Source organism: Narcine bancroftii, chromosome 1 (genome assembly GCF_036971445.1).
Source record: "Narcine bancroftii isolate sNarBan1 chromosome 1, sNarBan1.hap1, whole genome shotgun sequence".
In the NCBI taxonomy this organism is placed as follows: Eukaryota; Metazoa; Chordata; class Chondrichthyes; order Torpediniformes; family Narcinidae; genus Narcine; species Narcine bancroftii.
In genome coordinates, this window is record NC_091469.1 from 38,906,985 (window position 1) to 38,924,771 (window position 17,787).

The 17,787-nt window shown below is 41.3% G+C and overlaps 1 protein-coding gene across 5 annotated transcripts in view; it reads right to left on the minus strand.

The window, feature by feature from the left end:
• LOC138757225 (endophilin-A1-like) overlaps positions 1-17,787 on the minus strand; it is a 225,909-nt gene that overhangs the window by 156,030 nt on the left and 52,092 nt on the right. For all 5 annotated transcript variants that reach the window (XM_069924232.1, XM_069924221.1, XM_069924243.1 and 2 more), the window contains exon 4: positions 3,240-3,639. In XM_069924232.1, coding sequence (XP_069780333.1) covers positions 3,240-3,284 — 45 coding nt within the window. In that variant the 5' untranslated portion in view covers positions 3,285-3,639. The remainder of the gene's footprint in view (positions 1-3,239; positions 3,640-17,787) is intronic.

Genomic DNA, 17,787 nt, shown 5'->3' on the forward strand with positions numbered 1-17,787 from the left:
ATCCTTTATCCAGACTTCTAAAATCTGGAAAGCTCCAAAATCCGGTAAGTGGGGAGAGAGGCGCCCGGCGCTTGGAGGAGGCAACTGGGCGACTGGAAGGGGGTGGGGGTGTATACGGCAGCACAATTCAGGGGGGCTTTCCAAAATCCAAAATTCGGAAAAAACTGTCCCCCAAGGGTTCTGGATAAAGGATTGTGTACCTGTATTACATGTTCTATACTATTACATGGCAACAAAAAGAAATCCTGAAGATTCATAATCTCTTACATCAGGGCAGAACCAACTATGTCAAGTCCAAAGAGTTTATATTAAAAGAAGTAATAGAGAAGCAAGGGCATCCACTCATGCCTTGCTTATCATACTGTCCTAGTTAATATTAGAGTTCAAATAGCATACAAGATCTTTTTCCCTGCCTGCTGGGGTATTTTCTGTAGCCTACTGCTACAGCACATACACACTACATCTGGTTTGGCAGTATATTCATTTTGTGTGACTGCTCAATTATCTCCTAATGAAATTCATTCCCTTCAAGTCCTGTTGGATATCAAGGACAACACCAAACACCAAAGAATATCACTAAAAACACAACTATTGCAGATTAAACTGATTGTTCAAGTAAACCTCATTCATTTGCTCTTCTAAAACATCCAAGTGTAATGCGATTCTGCACCACCTATAATGTCTTAACATGATGTTAATAAAAACACCTGCATACCATACATTGTTGAGATGACACTGCAGAGATCTGTTGGAATGTTTTGCTCACTATGACTTGTGAAGCTTGTGGCTAAAGCAGTCACTTATATCTACTCTGGTGCTCAAAATGGCAGTCTAAATTGCATAATTCGCTATTTTATTTAACCAAAAGATTATTTAATAGTCAGATCATAAACCTGACTTTTCACTTATTTAAGCACATCATGAACTCCACTGGCACACAGCAGCTGCAATATGTACTAACTACAAAATGCATTGCAGTTATCCACTCAGGCTAACCCAAAAGCACACCCAAAGTAGTGACCTATATTTACCAAGGACAATATGCAGCAGGTTCAGGGGAACACCACCACCTGCAAGTTCCCCTCCAAGTCACACACCATCTGGACTTGAACTCAAATCATTAAATGAATCAGGAATTCAGAAAGAAAATTTTGTCTCAGTAACTGTAATCATGGAATTACAGATTATTGTTAAAAACAAACCATCTGGTTCGCCGATGTCCTTCAGGAAAGAAAATCTGCTGTCACCCAGTTTGTGACATCACTGATGGCGTTGATTCTTAACTGTCTCTTCATTTCATGTGCAATTAGAGATGGACAATAAATGCATGTTCTGTAAACATCTTGTAAATAAGTAAAGGAAATATAATTGTATTTCCTTCAACTTTGCTAGATCCAAATTGTGGACCCTCTTCCCTAACTGTACTGTGGGAACTCAACATTTCAGTGGGAGAGCAATGATGCAATTTAAGTGATTGTTCTACAGGTGAATATGTTTGCTACTTTTATTTCAAGCTCCACAAGTCATAGTGAGCAAAACATTACAATGGATCCCTGCAAAATCATCTCCAAGATGCCTGTCCAGTAAGTGTTTGTACAGATAGCTTGGGACAATTTAGGTGCTGTATTACTTTTAGAGGTGGTTGGAGATAGGTAATAAAATCCTGGCCTTGCAGGCAACACCAATGTCATGTGAATAAAATAGAACAACTCAGATCCTGCTTCCAGCTTCCAGATCTGTTCATATCTTACCCAATTCAGCAGAATGCCAATGCCATCGAACATGAGAAGGCATCGACAGTACCAAAATCTGAAGACAACACTCTCAGGGCTGCAGCTCGAGCGACAAGCTTACACCTTACCTATATCTATGATGTTTGACCCTAACCTTCCCACTTCCATCCTCCTTAACACACCTCTCAAGCAGCCATGAATTAATCTCAAATACTTACTGGGCTAATGGAAACAAAGAAAATTAAACTGATACTAGCTTTAAAAAAAATAATTGCAAACCAACTGCTTTATTCATCCCTTTTATAATTGCTTTGTAGCCAAAGAAGTACATTTGAAGCATATTAGCTGGGAGGATTGCTGTCTTCACATTAATGATGCTTAGTAACAAGACCACTGACACCATCATAGTCCATCAATCGTCTCATCCAGATGTTCTTGTGATCTGATGATGCGCCTCCTGCAAAGTCCACAATTAGCTGTTGACTCACTTTCACCCCATCTTCCAAATGGAAGCTTGTGTTTGCTCTGACATTTGTCACTTGCAATACATCCCCACCACTCCCACCTCATGGGGTGTAACCCACTTTCAGCCAACGTAACTCGCAATCCTTCCCCCGCCGCACTATTTGTTTCCTCCCCCTAAGGTGCATGCGGAATAATTCCAAACTGTTCTTGGACCAAAAAATAAATTGCAAATTCTTCGTGGATAATCCATTTGCCGTCAAAAAATTTTTAAAAATAGTTTCAGTATTAAGAAACATCTAATAAGTGACGATCCGACTTGGACTGACACAGAGCATCCCCCCCCCCCCCCCCAACACACACACACACACACACACAAAAGTAACAAACTCAGAGTCAATTAACCGCAGATATGACACAGCCAGACTAGTAAGTAATTGACTGATGGATCACTTCGATGTTCGACATGTATTATGCATGCTTAATTGCAAAAATGGTAATTAATCGACATTCAACGCTCCTGACTGCATCTTAAATCATTGAAGACAATGTGCTCCTTAGACATTCCGGATTACTGGAATCAGATGACACTGGTTGGGACAGAAACATTGGATCATTTTCCACGGAGATGCCCATTGTCACTGCACCATGTACCGGGGCTGCACATCAACCCGGTCCCCTTGGACCACGGCTGCACATCAGCGACCCTGCATCGTGATCGAAAGAACGAGACAGCGACGTTGCACCGTGTCCCTCAGCCCTGCACCGTGCATGCGGGAATTGCACCGTCAAAAAAAAAAGGCACAGGATCACCCTGCTGGGTAAAAATATCATCATCAACATCCAAAACCTAAAGGGACACGGCTGGGCGATTAAGGCCAGGTCATCAATCATTGGACACGGAGAAAGCCCGCAGGGACCCAGGCTACTCCGCATTCAAGCGCGATTGAAACTCCGGGAAGCGCAATGCACCGTTCACGAACACAGCGGGATGAGCGGAGCGCGAAGGGCAGGGCAGCACCCAGGAACACGCTTTCCCTTTACCTGTGTGGCTTTGTGGAACTGCTTCTTCAGTCCTGCCACAGACATGGTGCTACAGCGGCGCCCGAGCTCAACCCGCAAACCACTTTATCTATCGGTTCCTGCTCATCTCCCCGCTGAACCCGCTCACTGCAAAGCCAGGATATCCGGACTCAACCTGACGTCATCCTCTTAAAGACACAGTCGGCGGCCACGGAGCTGGTCCCGTTCAACGCGTCGCCTTCAGTGGCCTCGTTGCCCTTTGTGGGCACGTCTCGGTGTCTGGGAGGGTCCTTGAACCCATCGGCGTTAGGTTTTCCTGTCGCCTCCTGGTTTGGGGGCCAGGCTGCTGGTCGACGACTGCCTCTGGCTCTCCGTGGATGCTGCGTGTTGTGCGTTGGTCTTGACCACTGATGCCCGCATCCTGAAACAATAAATGCATTTGAATTTTTAAAAAAAACTTTTCCAAGCTCTCCCAATGATTTTGGTATTTAGTTTCTCCACTGGCCAGTTTTACTGTGACTCATTGTTGAGATACTAAAGTTGTTAGATCAGTTTGAGAAAATTCACCTGCAGGCCTGTGGTCCCTGTCTGCCCATGTGCACACAATCCCAGCTCTGACAGTTTTATTATTACAAATAGAACAAAGTATATTCAAACACAGCACAGGCCTTTCAGCCCACAATGTTGTACAGACCCATATAAACCTATTCCACGATGACCTAATTCCAATCCCACACCAATAACCTATTTTTTTAATTACATCCATGTGTCGAAGAGTCTTTGAATGCCCCTGCTGTACTCTTCCAGGCGCCCACCACCCTCTGAGTTAAAACTCGTCTCTGACATCTCCTCTAATGTTTCCTTCACCCACCTTAAATGGTGGTTCTCGGGTATTGGCTACTGCCACCCCAGGAAAATGGAGCTGGTTGTCCACCTCATCCATGCTTCTCACAATCTTATATATATTGTATTATTATAATTTTATAAAGTCACCCCTCATCATTTATTGCTCCAAAGAGCTCTGTAAACTTTTCTGTATAAGATATGTTCTCCAATCTAGACACCATCCTTCTAAATCTCCTCTACATCCTCTCAAAAGCATCCACATCTTTCCTGCAATCGGGCAACCAGAACACAATACTCCAAGTTTGATCCAACCAGAGATTTATAGAGCTGCAACAATAAATCATGGTTCTTGAACTCAAAATAGGTAAGCTACCATTGTTTTGACAAAGAGAAAACAACTTGATTAACCAGTATGAGCCATCCAGCATAGGCTGCATAGCATGGGCCAGCAGCACAGATCATCCAGCACAGGTTGCCCTACATTGGATATCCACTGTGTGCTGCATGGCAGGTAGCATCTCATATGGGTAAACAAGAAAATCTGCAGATACTGGGGTTTAGTGCAATACACAACAGTGCTGGAGAAACTCAGCAGGTCATGCAGCATCCATAGGAAGTAAAACACAGTTAATACTTTGGGCCTGAGCTCTTTGTCAGGAATGTGGGAAAACAGGGAGATGTCTGAATAAAAAAAGTGGGGGAAGGATGAGAGGAGGAAGGAAACAGAAGGAGCATAGACTAACAGGTAAAAGGTGGGTGGGTAGAAGAGAAAGAAGCTTAGAAGTGTTAGTAGAAGAAGGCATAGGGCTAAGAAGAATAGCTCTCTGATAGGAGAAGATTGGAAGGGTGGGAAGATGAAGGAAGGGAGACAGAGGGGTATGGAAAGAGAGGTGGAGGAGGAGGGGGAGTTCATGGAAATTGGAGGTCAATCATGATGCCACCGGGTTGGAGACTGTCAAGTCAGAATATAAGGTGTTCTCGACTGGCCTCAACTTGGCAGTACATAAGGCCATTGATAGACATGTCAATGTGGCAATGGTATGTGGAATTAAAATAGTTGGCTATTGGGAGGTCCTTGCAGTTGCATCAGATGGAGTGAAGGTGCTCAGTGAAATGATCTTCCAGTCTACATCTAGTTTCCCGATGTAGAGGATACCACACCAGTAAATAACCTCTACAAATTCACAAATTAGGTGTAGCTTCACTTGGAAGATCTGTTTGGGGGCAACAAAAAGTGGTGTTGGAGGAGGTGTAAGTGCAAGTGTAGCATCTCATGGTCATAGGGGTAGGTACTAAAGGGGCAATTAGTGGGAAGGGATGAGTGAGCTGTGGAGGGAACAATCTCTATGGAAAGAGGAGAGGGAGAGGGAGGTGGTTCTGGTGATGAGGTGTCTTTGTAGTTGGCTGAAATTGCAGAGAATAAATTGTTGGACACAGAGTCTGGTGGTAAAAACAATGGGAACTGTCCTTTTTTCATCTGGTGGAGTTAGGGAAGAGGCCAGGGCAGCTGTGCGGGAAACATAGGAGATCTAGATGAGGGCTGAGTTGATGGCAGTAGAGTGTAGAGTTTAGCCATGTCTGGCTCCATCTAAATCTATAAAGTCATTGACAAGATCATTGCTCTTGGACAAATAGGTACGTGGATAGAAAGGTTTAGAGGAATATAGGCCGATTGCATATAAATTGGAATTTGTTTGGTCTGCATGGATATGGCCAAAAGGCCTGTTTCTCTAATGAAGATGTGCTGAACTATTTTGAGAGGCTAGTGTTGAAGCACATCAGCTCCTATTTGAGTGATGACATGGATCTGTTCCAATTTACCATAGTAACAGGTCTACGGCAAATGCCTCCTCACTGCCTCTTTGCAAAATTCTGGAACAACTGGAAAGCAAAGACACATATATCAGCATGCCCTTTATTGACTACAGTTCAGCATTCAACACCATCACCCCCTCAAACATGATCATCAAACTCCAAGACCTGGGCCTTAGTACCCCACTGTGCAATTGGATCCTAGATTTCTTCACCTCCAGACCACAATCAGTGAGGATGGGTAAGAACATCTCCTCCAAACTCTCCATCAGTACTTGAGTACCACAGGGCTGAATTCTTAGCCCCCTGCTCTTCTCATTTAACACATGACTGTGGCTTGGTAAAACAATAATGCTATCTACAAATTTGCTGTCGATACCATGGTAGTGGGTTGTATAAAAGAAGGTAATGAGACAGCATACAGGAGGGAGATTGAAAATGTGGTTGAATGACACACCAACAACAACAACCTTGCACTTAATATCACTGAAACCAAGGAGCTTATTATGGACTTCAGAAAGGGAAAACCCTGAGGTGTACAATCCAAAGCATGTCAGCGACTCTGTCAGGAATTTGCGGAGGTTTAGTATGACTGAGGTTGGATATTAATCTTCAGGCTCCTGTATCTCCATGCTGATGGTAGAAGAGAGAAGAGTGCATGGCTGCGTGGTGAGGGTCATTGATAATAGAGGCTGCTTCATTGAAACACTGCCTCTTGTAGATGTCCTTAATGGAATGAAGACTAATGCCCATGATGGCACTGGCTGAGTTCATAACTTTCTGTAGCCATTTCCTGTCCTGTACATTGGCACCCCCATACCAGACAGTGATGCAACCAGTCAGAATGCTCTCCACGGTACACCTGTAAAAATCTGCAAGTGTCTTTCTTCATGATTGCATCGACATGAAGACCCCACAATAGATCTTCAGAGATGTTGACAACCAGGAACTTGAAATTCATTACCCTTTCCACTGCTGACCTCTCAATGAAGACTGGACTGTTTTGTGTTCTCTTTGTTTCCCCTTCCTGAAATCTACAATCAGTTCCTTAGTTTTACTGACGTTGAATGAAAGGTTGTTGTTGTGACACCACTCAACTAACTGAAGGTTAGTAACTTCAGGTTCCTCAGTATCCACAAATCAGAGGATGTTTTCTAGAACCAACACAATGGGGCAACAGTGAAAAAGCTCAATCAATGCTTCTACTTCCTGGTAAGTTTGAGTAGATTTGGCAAGTAATTGAATATTCTGTCAAATTCTAGATGGGTACTGTGGAAAGCATACTGATTGGTTGCCCCCTGGCCTAACTTGGAATTGTGAATGCCCAGGAATGCAGAAGGTTGCAGACATACCCAAGTACATTACTGGCATCGGCTTGCTGCCCATTTAAGACATCTGCCTCAAGAAGGGTATCAACATCATAAAAGAGGTCATGCTTTCTTCTTGATGCTACCTTCAGGCAGACAATACAGAAACCTAAAGTCTGGCTCCCCAGAGTTCAAGAACAGATTTTTCCCAACAGCTCTATGGCTCTTGAATCTCCCTGTCCTACCCTAAACATGAAACTACTTCAAGACTTGTCTGCACTACAGACTCAGCACTTATTTTGCATGAAGACAAAATTGAATATGTATTACTTTTTTCTCTTATTTCTATAACATCTTTTTTTATTTTCTCATGTGTGTGATTTATGTACCTGGGAAGCTGTAGTAAGTAGCATTTGTGCATTTTACTTAAGTATTTGAAAAAAAACTTCATTCATTCATTCAATTTTTGTATCAGCCACAATCTTGCTAGGTTCACTCCATTGTCATCCAAATTATTAACATAGATGACAAACAATAGAAGACTCAGCATAGATCCCTGTGGAGCACCATTGGCCACAGTTTTCCAATCAGAGAAACAACCCCCCCCCCCCCACTCCCTCCCTTTGACTTCTTCCACCAAGCAAATTTTGAATCCAATTGGCAAGCTCACCTTGGATCCCATGTGATGGAACCTTCTGGACCATCAACTATGCTAAAGTCCATACGAACAACATCCACCACTTTGCCCTTGTCAATCCTTTTGGTGACCTCTTCAAAAAAACTCTATTGAATTTGTGAGACATGATTTCCCATGCACAAAGCTCTACTGCCTTTTCCTAATCAGTCTTTGCCCATTCCAAATGTTGGTTGCTCCTATTTATCAGTTACTTACCCACCACAGATGTCAGGCTCACTGGCCTGTAATTCCTAGTTTATCCTTGCACTTAATCTTAAATAAAGTTGGAATAAGTTGAGATTCAAATGCTTGAAGTGGGAATGTTGGCAGGTGAATAGAAAGCCTCCAGAGATGAGGCAATTACATTCATAAAAATGAAGAGGTTAGAATTGGAACAGATATTGCAAATGGGGACAGATCTGGAGAAAGCAAAAGAGATTTGAAGGAATTAAGCCAACAAAGTGTAAGAATTTTAATGACGACAATGATGGATCTCTGGCCCATGACCATTCAAACTAGAGAAGGAGCATTAGGAATGGTTCGGATTGGGGACACACAGTTGCAGAAGGAATGCACCACCTTATAAACTATCCACCCCTAAATTGGCTTCATTAGCCATCTTAGAACCCATAGAAATGGAATGGAAGCAAGTTATTCTCAATCCTGTGACTGCCAAAGAATAAGGAGAAAATTAAATGAATACATTGACAAATGGAATCTAATGTGAACAATTGAGAAGTGAGCAATTGGTCACCAATGATGGGTGTCATGAAAGGGCCAATTGATACAAATCTGCATGAATCAGGTCACTTTCCAAGAATGGACAATTGCACAATCACCTTGGCCACCTGCCTACATTTTTGATCACACTTTGATGAAGGGTTCAACCCCAAATGTTGGTTATGTATAAAGTACAGTGTTTGCCTGGCTAGGTTTCTCAGCATTGCATTTTTACAATTTGATATAAAGCTTCTTAGCAATATCTTGTTCCATCCATGCGGTGACTCATCAATTCCCTTTATTCAGCTAATAAAGGTAGTATGATCAGCAAATTTATAGATTGGGTTGGAGCCAAACCGAAAAGAGGAAAGAAGGAAACAAAAGATCTCAAGTGTCAGGCAATAACAGCTGAGTGAGTGATAGGGCAAAAGGGACTTTTGGAAATATGGCAAAGGCCCTCACATTTTGCAGGGCAGCTACAGACGAGGTCCGAGGAAAGATTGTCTAACACTTTGAGAGATCCACTGGTGTGGACTGGCTGCTAGTTTCATGCTAATGGATTTCCATATATATGAGGCACTAGTTGACTAGAATTCAAAATAATAATATTTAGCAAAGAAGAAAACAAATAGAGAATAAGAGGAGCATTTGGGATGAGATGAGATGAGAGTTTATTATTATTACATAAGGGGAAATGTTTTGAAATTTTTACTTGCTGCAGCCAAACAGGTTTATATCATACACCAACTACAACAGCATCAATATCATTATCACATGCCAGGAGAGAAAGGAAGATAATAAATATAAAAGGATAAATATATTTATAGTTATTGTTTTTACAAGAAAAAAGGTGAAATTTCAATGCTTCAGACAAATCTTTTGGTTATCCTACACAAGTTTATGGTTAGGATTAGCGTAGCGTGGGGAGATTCAAGAGGCTGATAGCTCATAGTTTTTTTTTAAATACTGTTCTTCACCTGAGAGATGTTGGATAAATGTGAGATAATCCCATTGCGACATGTGAGATTCTAAAAGGCAGAAGAATGCAGAACCAGGGCATGATGACATGATAAGGTCTTGCCCATTTTGGGCGGAAATGAGGAGAAAGTTCTTGATTTATATGGTAATGAATCTTTGAGATTTCCTGCACCAGATGCTCACATATTGAATGCAGTCTAAGGCAAAGGCTGACTGAGAGAATCAGGGGAAATGAGAATTGGGTAGCAAAGATGACAAGACCCAGGATGGAATCGTGTCACAGACCATACATGGCTGACCCCTGCAATGACAACAATTACCCTCAGTAAATGATGGTGGTTGCTGTGTTCTGAACTGCCTTTGTCCTTCCAGTGAAGCTACTTCCATAGTGCTGATGAGTGGGAAGTTTCAGGATTTGGGACCAGCAAAATGGAGAAGCAGCAATATGTTTTCAGGGCAGAATAGTGTGTGTCTTGGAGGGCAATAGTGTTCTCATATGCCTATTGCCCTTGTCCTTGCTGGTAGAGGCTGTAGGTTTGCAAGGCACTGACCTGGGTGAGCAACTCCAATGCATTTTATAGCTGGTAATCATTGCAGTCTCTGCACTGCTGGTGGAGGGAATGAATGTTAAGGTGGTGCAGATCAAATGAGTTGCTTTGTCCTGAATGGTGTTGTGCTTTTTGAGTGTTAGGCCTTCACTCATCTTGGCCAGTAAAAGTATTCTTTTAGACACTGGAGAGGCTTTGGGCATCTATGTGAATGCTCACTGCAGGAATTCCTTCTGAATTACTTTTACCTTCTGAGGAAAGTATAACACTTGAGCAAATGATAACACTTAATCAGACATGCAGCAAGGAAGAAGCAGAGAGTAATACAATGAAACTATTTTCACACATCAGGGGTAGGGCATAGAGAAAAAAAGTAATAGGGAAAAGCATAGAGAATAAGTTAGATAAACTGAAAGCAAGACTTGCGTTTCAAAAGGAGTTGAGAGAACATAGAACATAGAACACTACAGCACAGTATAGGCCCTTTATTTAAATTCCTACCAAAAACAGTACAAACCCCTTCCTACCACATAAGCCTCTATTTTTCTTCCATCCACATGCCTGTCTAAGAGTCTCTTAAATTCGCCCAATGTTTTAGCCTCCACAACCATTCCTGGCAAAGCATTCCAGGCACCCACAACTTTCTGTGTAAAGAAAGCATACCCCTGATGTCTCTCCTAAACCTCTCCCCTTTCATTTTGTGCATATATACCCTGGTGTTGGCTATTCCTGGTCTGGGGAAAAGGTAACGGCTGTCCACCCTGTCTACATCTCAGAATCTTGTGGACCTCTATTTCCTACACTCCAAAGAGAAAAGTCCCAGTTCTGCTAACTTTGCCTCATAAGGCTTATTTCCCAATCCAGGCAACATCCTGGTAAATCTTCTCTGCACCCTCTCCATAGCTTCCTCATCCTTCTTATAATGAAGTGACCAGAAATGAATACAATACCCTAAGTGTGGTCTCACCAGAGATTTATAGAATTACAACATGACCTCTCTACTCTTGAATTCATTCACCCTATTAATGAATCACAACATCCTATCGGCCTTCTTAACTACCCTATCAACCTGTGCAGCAACCTTGAGAGATGTTTGGATTTGGACCCCAAGGTTCCTCTGTTCATCCACACACTTAAGAAACCAACCATTCATTCTGTGCTTAACCTTCAGGTTTGACCTTCCAAAATTCACCTGACACTTATCCAGATTGAATTTCATCCGCCATTTTTCTTGTACAACTCTGCATCCTGTCTATATTCTTTTATAATCTACAATAAACTTCTACACCATGCACAACTCCTCCAACCTTTTTATCATTCACAAACTTACTGATCCATCCTTCTGCCTCTTCATCAAGGTCATTTATAAAAACCAGAAAGAGCAGGAGTCCCAGAACAGATCCCTTTGGAATTCACCTACTCACTGACCACTAGGCAGAATAGTTTCCATCCATTTAAACTCTCTGCTTTCTACATGCAAACCAATTTTTTTTATCCATATAGCCAATAATCCATGGATCCCATGCCTCGTGATTTTCTGAATGAATCTCTCAAGGGTGTCCTTGTCAAATGCCTTACTAAAATCCATATAGATCACATCTACAACCCTACCTTCATCAACATATTTTGTTAGCTCTTCAAAAAACTCAATTAGACTATCATTGAGTAGGCTGTACTTCTCCAAATGCTTATAGATCCTATCCTTAATAATCCACTCCAACCATTTGGAGAATGAGACTCACTGGTCTATAATTCTCAAGATTGTCCATATTAACTATTTTAAACAAGGGGGTGTTTGCCATTCTTCAATCTTCTGGCATCTCTCCTGCAAGCGAAGAGGACTTAAAGATCACAGGCTCCAACTATCTCTTCCTTCACTTTCTACAGCAACCTGGGATATATCACATCCAGCTCTGGGGATCCAACACTTCTTTAATCCCAACGTTGTCCATCACAATTTCAACCTCACCCTGATCAAGGCCTTTTTCTCTTGTGAATTCTGAAGCAAAGTATTCATTTAGGACCTCCCCAACCTCCTCTGTCTCCAGGCACATGTTCAATCCTTTATCCTTTAGTGGGCCCACCTTCATACTCTTCATCCTTCTGTTCTTCACATACACATAGAATTCCTCGGGATTCTCCTTAATCCTACTTGCCAAGGTCTTTTCATGCCCCCTTCAAACTCTTCTAAGTCCTTTCTTAAACTTCTTTCTGGCTACCATATACTTCCTGTTTATGGGCCCTTCCTATTTCCTAAATCTAATGTATGCTTCCTTCTTCCTCTTAACTAGCTTCCTCTCCTGTTTTGCCAACCACTGTTCCATTTTCCTACCATCTTTTCTGTGCCCCAGTGAAATCTATCCTGAACCCAGCACAAGTTGTCCCTAAACTTCCTCCGCATTAGTTCTGCCCTTTCACCCTTGAACATCTGTTTCCATTTCACTCTCATTAGTTCCTGCTTCATCCCATCTTAATTAGCCCTTCCCCAATTAAACACTTTCCCATTTTGTCTGCTTTTATCCTTGTCCATAGTGATGATAAATCTTAGATAGTTGTGGTCATTCTCATTGAAATGCTCCCCACCAAGAGGATTGCCATGTGATCAGGGTCATACCCAGTATTAGATCCAGTTTGGTCTCTCCTCTCACTGCCGGTCCACATACTGTGTTAGGAATCCTTCTTGAACACACCTGACAAATTCAGCTGTCAGAAGGCTGTATTCTTTGCTTCACAAAGAGATGGGTCACATCCACCAGTCTTGACTCTGCAGTACAAACAGAGGATTCTCCATCCACTAGATGCAGCTCAGGGTGAAGTGCCACCTGTACTACCTGCCTCATGAATTCACATCAGTTAGTTTACATACCACCTCAATGCTGCAAGACCCTAGCGCAAGACTAACTATCCACCTTCAACAACAACCTGGGTGGATACAAAGTATTCTGAAGCTACAATCATAATACCTGGGGACTTCAAACAAAGCAGCTTCAACAGTGTTCTACCTAAATCTCATCAGCCTGCCTTTTGCTCAGCAGTAGGTTAACACTGTTAACCACCGTTAGACAACCATTAAGGATGCCTATTATTCCATTGCACACTTATTTTTCAGCAAGGCAGATCATCAGCCAGTATCGCCTCAACCTGGATTCAGACAAAACTAAGGCATGAGAGACAAGTGATGAAAGTCTTCTGCCACAATGATCTGAGCAAACTGGCAACATCCTACATGACTGCTTTGAGTTGACAGATTGGTCTGCAGGCAAGAACATGGTGACCTTCTTTGATGAACATACTCTCTCTCACTGTTATCGTCTTCATCATTAAGTATATGGAAAGCTATATGACCAAGAGGACAGGATAGGTTTTCCACAATCAGATTCCATGGATGAACTGAAAATTTGACTCACAACTTAAGGCCAGTTGAGAGGCATTCAAGTTAGGAGATCCGGTCCTATACAAGATATGCAAATTATGATCTTCACACAGTTATCAGGGAATCCAAGAGGCAGTCCTACACCAGGAAGTTTGATGGGCTACTGGAAATTACTCCTAGTGTAGGGACATGGGAAGAGAACAAAGGGAATGTGAGAATGAATAGTGCTGGAGAAACAAGGGATTGGATCTACCGAGAGCCAGCATGAATCTAATGGGCTAAATCGCCTTTTTTGTGCTGTTGGTAGGGCAGATATTCAGGTTTGGAGTATGTTGGTTTCTAGTCTCCTTAATTTCTCTTAGCATGCATTCCATTTGGATCCGAAAGAAAGCATTTGAAAATGTCAACATCACATTAATGTTGCCTTGAGGAATAATTAGCAAGCTGCAATTACTGGGATTTAATATGATTCAGGAATTGGTCTGTAATTGACATAGGATTAATGGAAGCCAAAGCACAGATGGAGCAAGTCTGGTAAATGAGATTAGTATATACGGTCACTTGATGGTGAACTCGGACAATAGGTAAACTGAAGGGCATGTTTAGATCCATGAAGCCCTATTGTATACAAACATTATCATATAGAAGTTAGTCTGAAAATTGCTGACACAAAAAAAGGAAGAAGACATTGTTAGGTAGAACCTAACTGTAAGGGTTAAAATGACTTGTAAATATATTTGTTGCCAGTTCTAACAGCTAGAAGTTTGACATTCCTTTGAGTGTTTCTATAGTAACAATTAAGGTTAAAAGGTATGTTTTCAACCATCTTAGATAAATAGTAATTTTAGGTATTTTTTAAATAGCTTTTGAGCTGTTAAAAGCTAGAATAGACAATTTCTTTGACAGTGTATCTTTGAATGTATTAATATCTTATTCTCCATTGATTATTTTTTTAAAGCAATTGATTATTGCTGTTTAAAGTGAAAATAGTGAAATACTCAATGTTATGGCCATGGACTTTCAATAATGAGTCAAAACAACCTGCTCTATGTACTCATGCGATTATAAAGGGAAATGGTCGCAATGCTAACAATAACTAGGAGACTAAGACACTGCAGGTGTTGGAATCAAGAGCAAAAAGTAATTTGCTGGAAGAATTTAGTGGATTATGCAGCATCAGTGGGAGGAAAAAACAAAGTTTTAATGAATCAGAGTGGAACCCTTCATCAAGAGTGCAAGCTCTTGCATATGCCATACTGAGAATATTTACAGGTCATTGTCAGATAGCAAAAGATCAATCAAGTCTCAATTAGGATACATTTGTCCAGAATTTTCTGTTTTAAAAAGGAGGAATGTTTATCAGCCATATCCAGGGAATTACAGGTTGGAAGGTTAAAGGTAATCCAGTCCACTAGTTAAAAGTTAGCACTGAGCTGGAGTGCTATTAGTATCAACCCATTGACTTGGTGGAGTGGAGGAAATTGCTATAGTGTACAGGAGAATAAAATATTAAATAAATTTAATAATCTTGTCTTATGAAGGGATTTGTCTTCCACAGGAATCATTAAATATATTCAAATATAGTAAACTCAATTAATCATACTCAGGACTTTGGTATTGCTGAACATGTTGGTTATTATTCCTACTAATACACCAACATTATTTAAATTTATCTTTAGATGTTACAATGTGGTACAATAAGTTGTCTAGTGAAAACAGTGAGTTTAAAAGAAGCATGAGAAATGTGATCCCAATGAGCTTAAAGGAAACATGGGCAAAGGGATCCATATGAGTTTAAAACGAGTGCGAGAAATTGGGCTCTGATGAGTTTAAAAGGTGATATCAGGAAAGATCAACTGGTGTATAACTGGATGGTGCATTATCAGTGTTTTACTGTATGTTGGAGTTAGATGTAATTCTCAAGATAAAGGGGTAAAGGAAAAATGGAGAAAGCTGGAACCAGGTCCTGAGTGGATGATCTGTGTTCAATTGTAGAGTAGGTCCAAATACTGTGTCCTTACTAGTGGTACAAACAAATTTAATGTAATATGATTAAATTTGAGCTCTGTCGAATCCCAGGATCCTATCTGTTAACATGTTCTCCACCATTAAAGGATCATGATCAAAAGCGCTGAGATATCAGAACTTTTGCATCACCTTCAGAACAATGGCTTTTGTGCTACAGTTCTGCATTCCATGCATTTAAAAAATGTGAAATTCATTCTTTACGATTCAATTCATTACAGCTTTATTCAATAGAGCAAGAATTTTAACAAATGTAATGTTGAAATCTTGAGGTACCTTGTTGGGAGGAATGCCTGATTTTACAGCTGTAAAATGTGATGTTTACTGACCTCTAGTGACTGATGTGGGACTAACAATAGACTGATTTTCAGCAAAGCAGGTCACTTGCAGTCATAATTGAACATAATTAAAATCAGATACAAAAAAGGTTTAAAGTTTAAAAAATAAACTTTTTATGACAAATTCAAGAATTCTCAAAGTATAACCACATCAAAAACAATTTCATCTGAATTATCATCAGGCTAATCCATTTGAATTATTAAAATTAGAACATAAAACATTATAGCATATTACAGCTCCTTCAGACTTGATGAGCTGACCCATACAGTATATACCTATGAACAAAAAAAAACCCTTCCCTATTTCATAACCCTATATTTTTCTTTCATCCATGTGTCTGTCTTAAATGCCCCTATTGTTCCAGCCTCAACTACCACTCTGGCAATACATGCCAGATGCCCACAACTCTCTGTGTAAAAAAACTTATCCCTGATATCTCCCTTTGTTCGCTTTGTTCAGATGTCCACTGGTGTTGTTTCTCCTGCCCTCTTGTAGACCTCTATTAAATCACCTTTCATCCTACTTTGCTCCAAAGAGAAAAGTCCCGGCTCTGCAAATCTTACCTCATAACACTTATTTTATAATCCAAGCTACATCCTGGTAAATCTCCTCCTCACCTTCTCCAAAGCTTTCACACCCTTCCTATAATGAGGAAACCAGAACTGAACACAGTACTCTAAGTGTGGTCTCACTGGAGATTTATGGGGTTGCAACATTACTTAAAAACTTCTGAACTCAATCCCCCAATTAATGAAGCCCAGTACACTATAGGCCTTCTTAATGTCCTATCAACCTGTGCCATGTCCTTAAGAGATCTATCGATTTGGACCCCAAGGTCCCTCTGTTCATCACACTATTAAGTATTTTACCATTAACCATGTACTCTGCTTCGGTTTTGACCTACTAATATGTAGCACCTCAGACTTATCCAGATTGAACTCCATTTGCCACTTTTCTGCCCAACTCTGCATCCTGTCTATATCCTATTGTAACCTACGACAGCCTTCGACACTATCCACAACACCTCCAAGCTTCATATCATCTGCAAACTTACTGACCCAGCTATCTACTTCTTCATCCAGTTCATTTATAAATATCACAGAGCAGGTCTCCTAGAACAAATCCCTTTGGAACTCTACAGTTGCCTAACCTTTTATCCAGCATTGTCACGACCAGACACCTGTTGTTGTTCGGAATCTTATGTATTTTGGAATAATTTTGATTTTGATCCCTTTAAGCCTGCCCCCCCTCAATAGTACTGCTGCCTCTCCCCCCCTTACCCCCCTCATCCACCCGAGTCATGCTGCTCTCTCTCTCTCTCTCTTTCCCTCCCCCCCGCCCCACCCCACCACTGTACCAGCACCAGGGAACAGCCCTCTTCTCGGTTCCCCTGCGCTGATACTGGTACAGCGGTTTCAGCTTCATGGGAGATTATGGGTAGCAACAATGGCCATTGAGCCGTCACTTGGCTGACTGAAAGCACCGTAACTCTGGATGGGTGTCAGTGTACGACGATTCAGAGGCACTTATAAAATAGTGGAACGGCATGGGATATTCCAATGTGAATTGAGCGAGGATTATGCTTGAGAGGTAGAGTACTTATAAAGTAATTATACACTAATTAGCAAGCAGAATGTGATGGGATACATGGGAGTTGAGCGAGGGTCATGTTGAGTTTTGTTTGGTGTCAAACTCCATCTTTGAAGAGCAGAGGTCATCTACCGAATAAAAGTGCCAGTTTTTTGGAAGCTGCCATTTTCTGGAATGCCATATAAAATGTTAGGCACCTGTAAGGTGTGTTTAACCCTCATATTCCCAATCTGGAGTTGAGAACATTTAGCAGTGATTTATTCACACCCGATGTGTAGTTATTTCTGTATTATTGCTGTGTGATGATTTTGTTAAGTATGACCATTGTTAAACTCTAGCTGCGAGCCACAGGCAG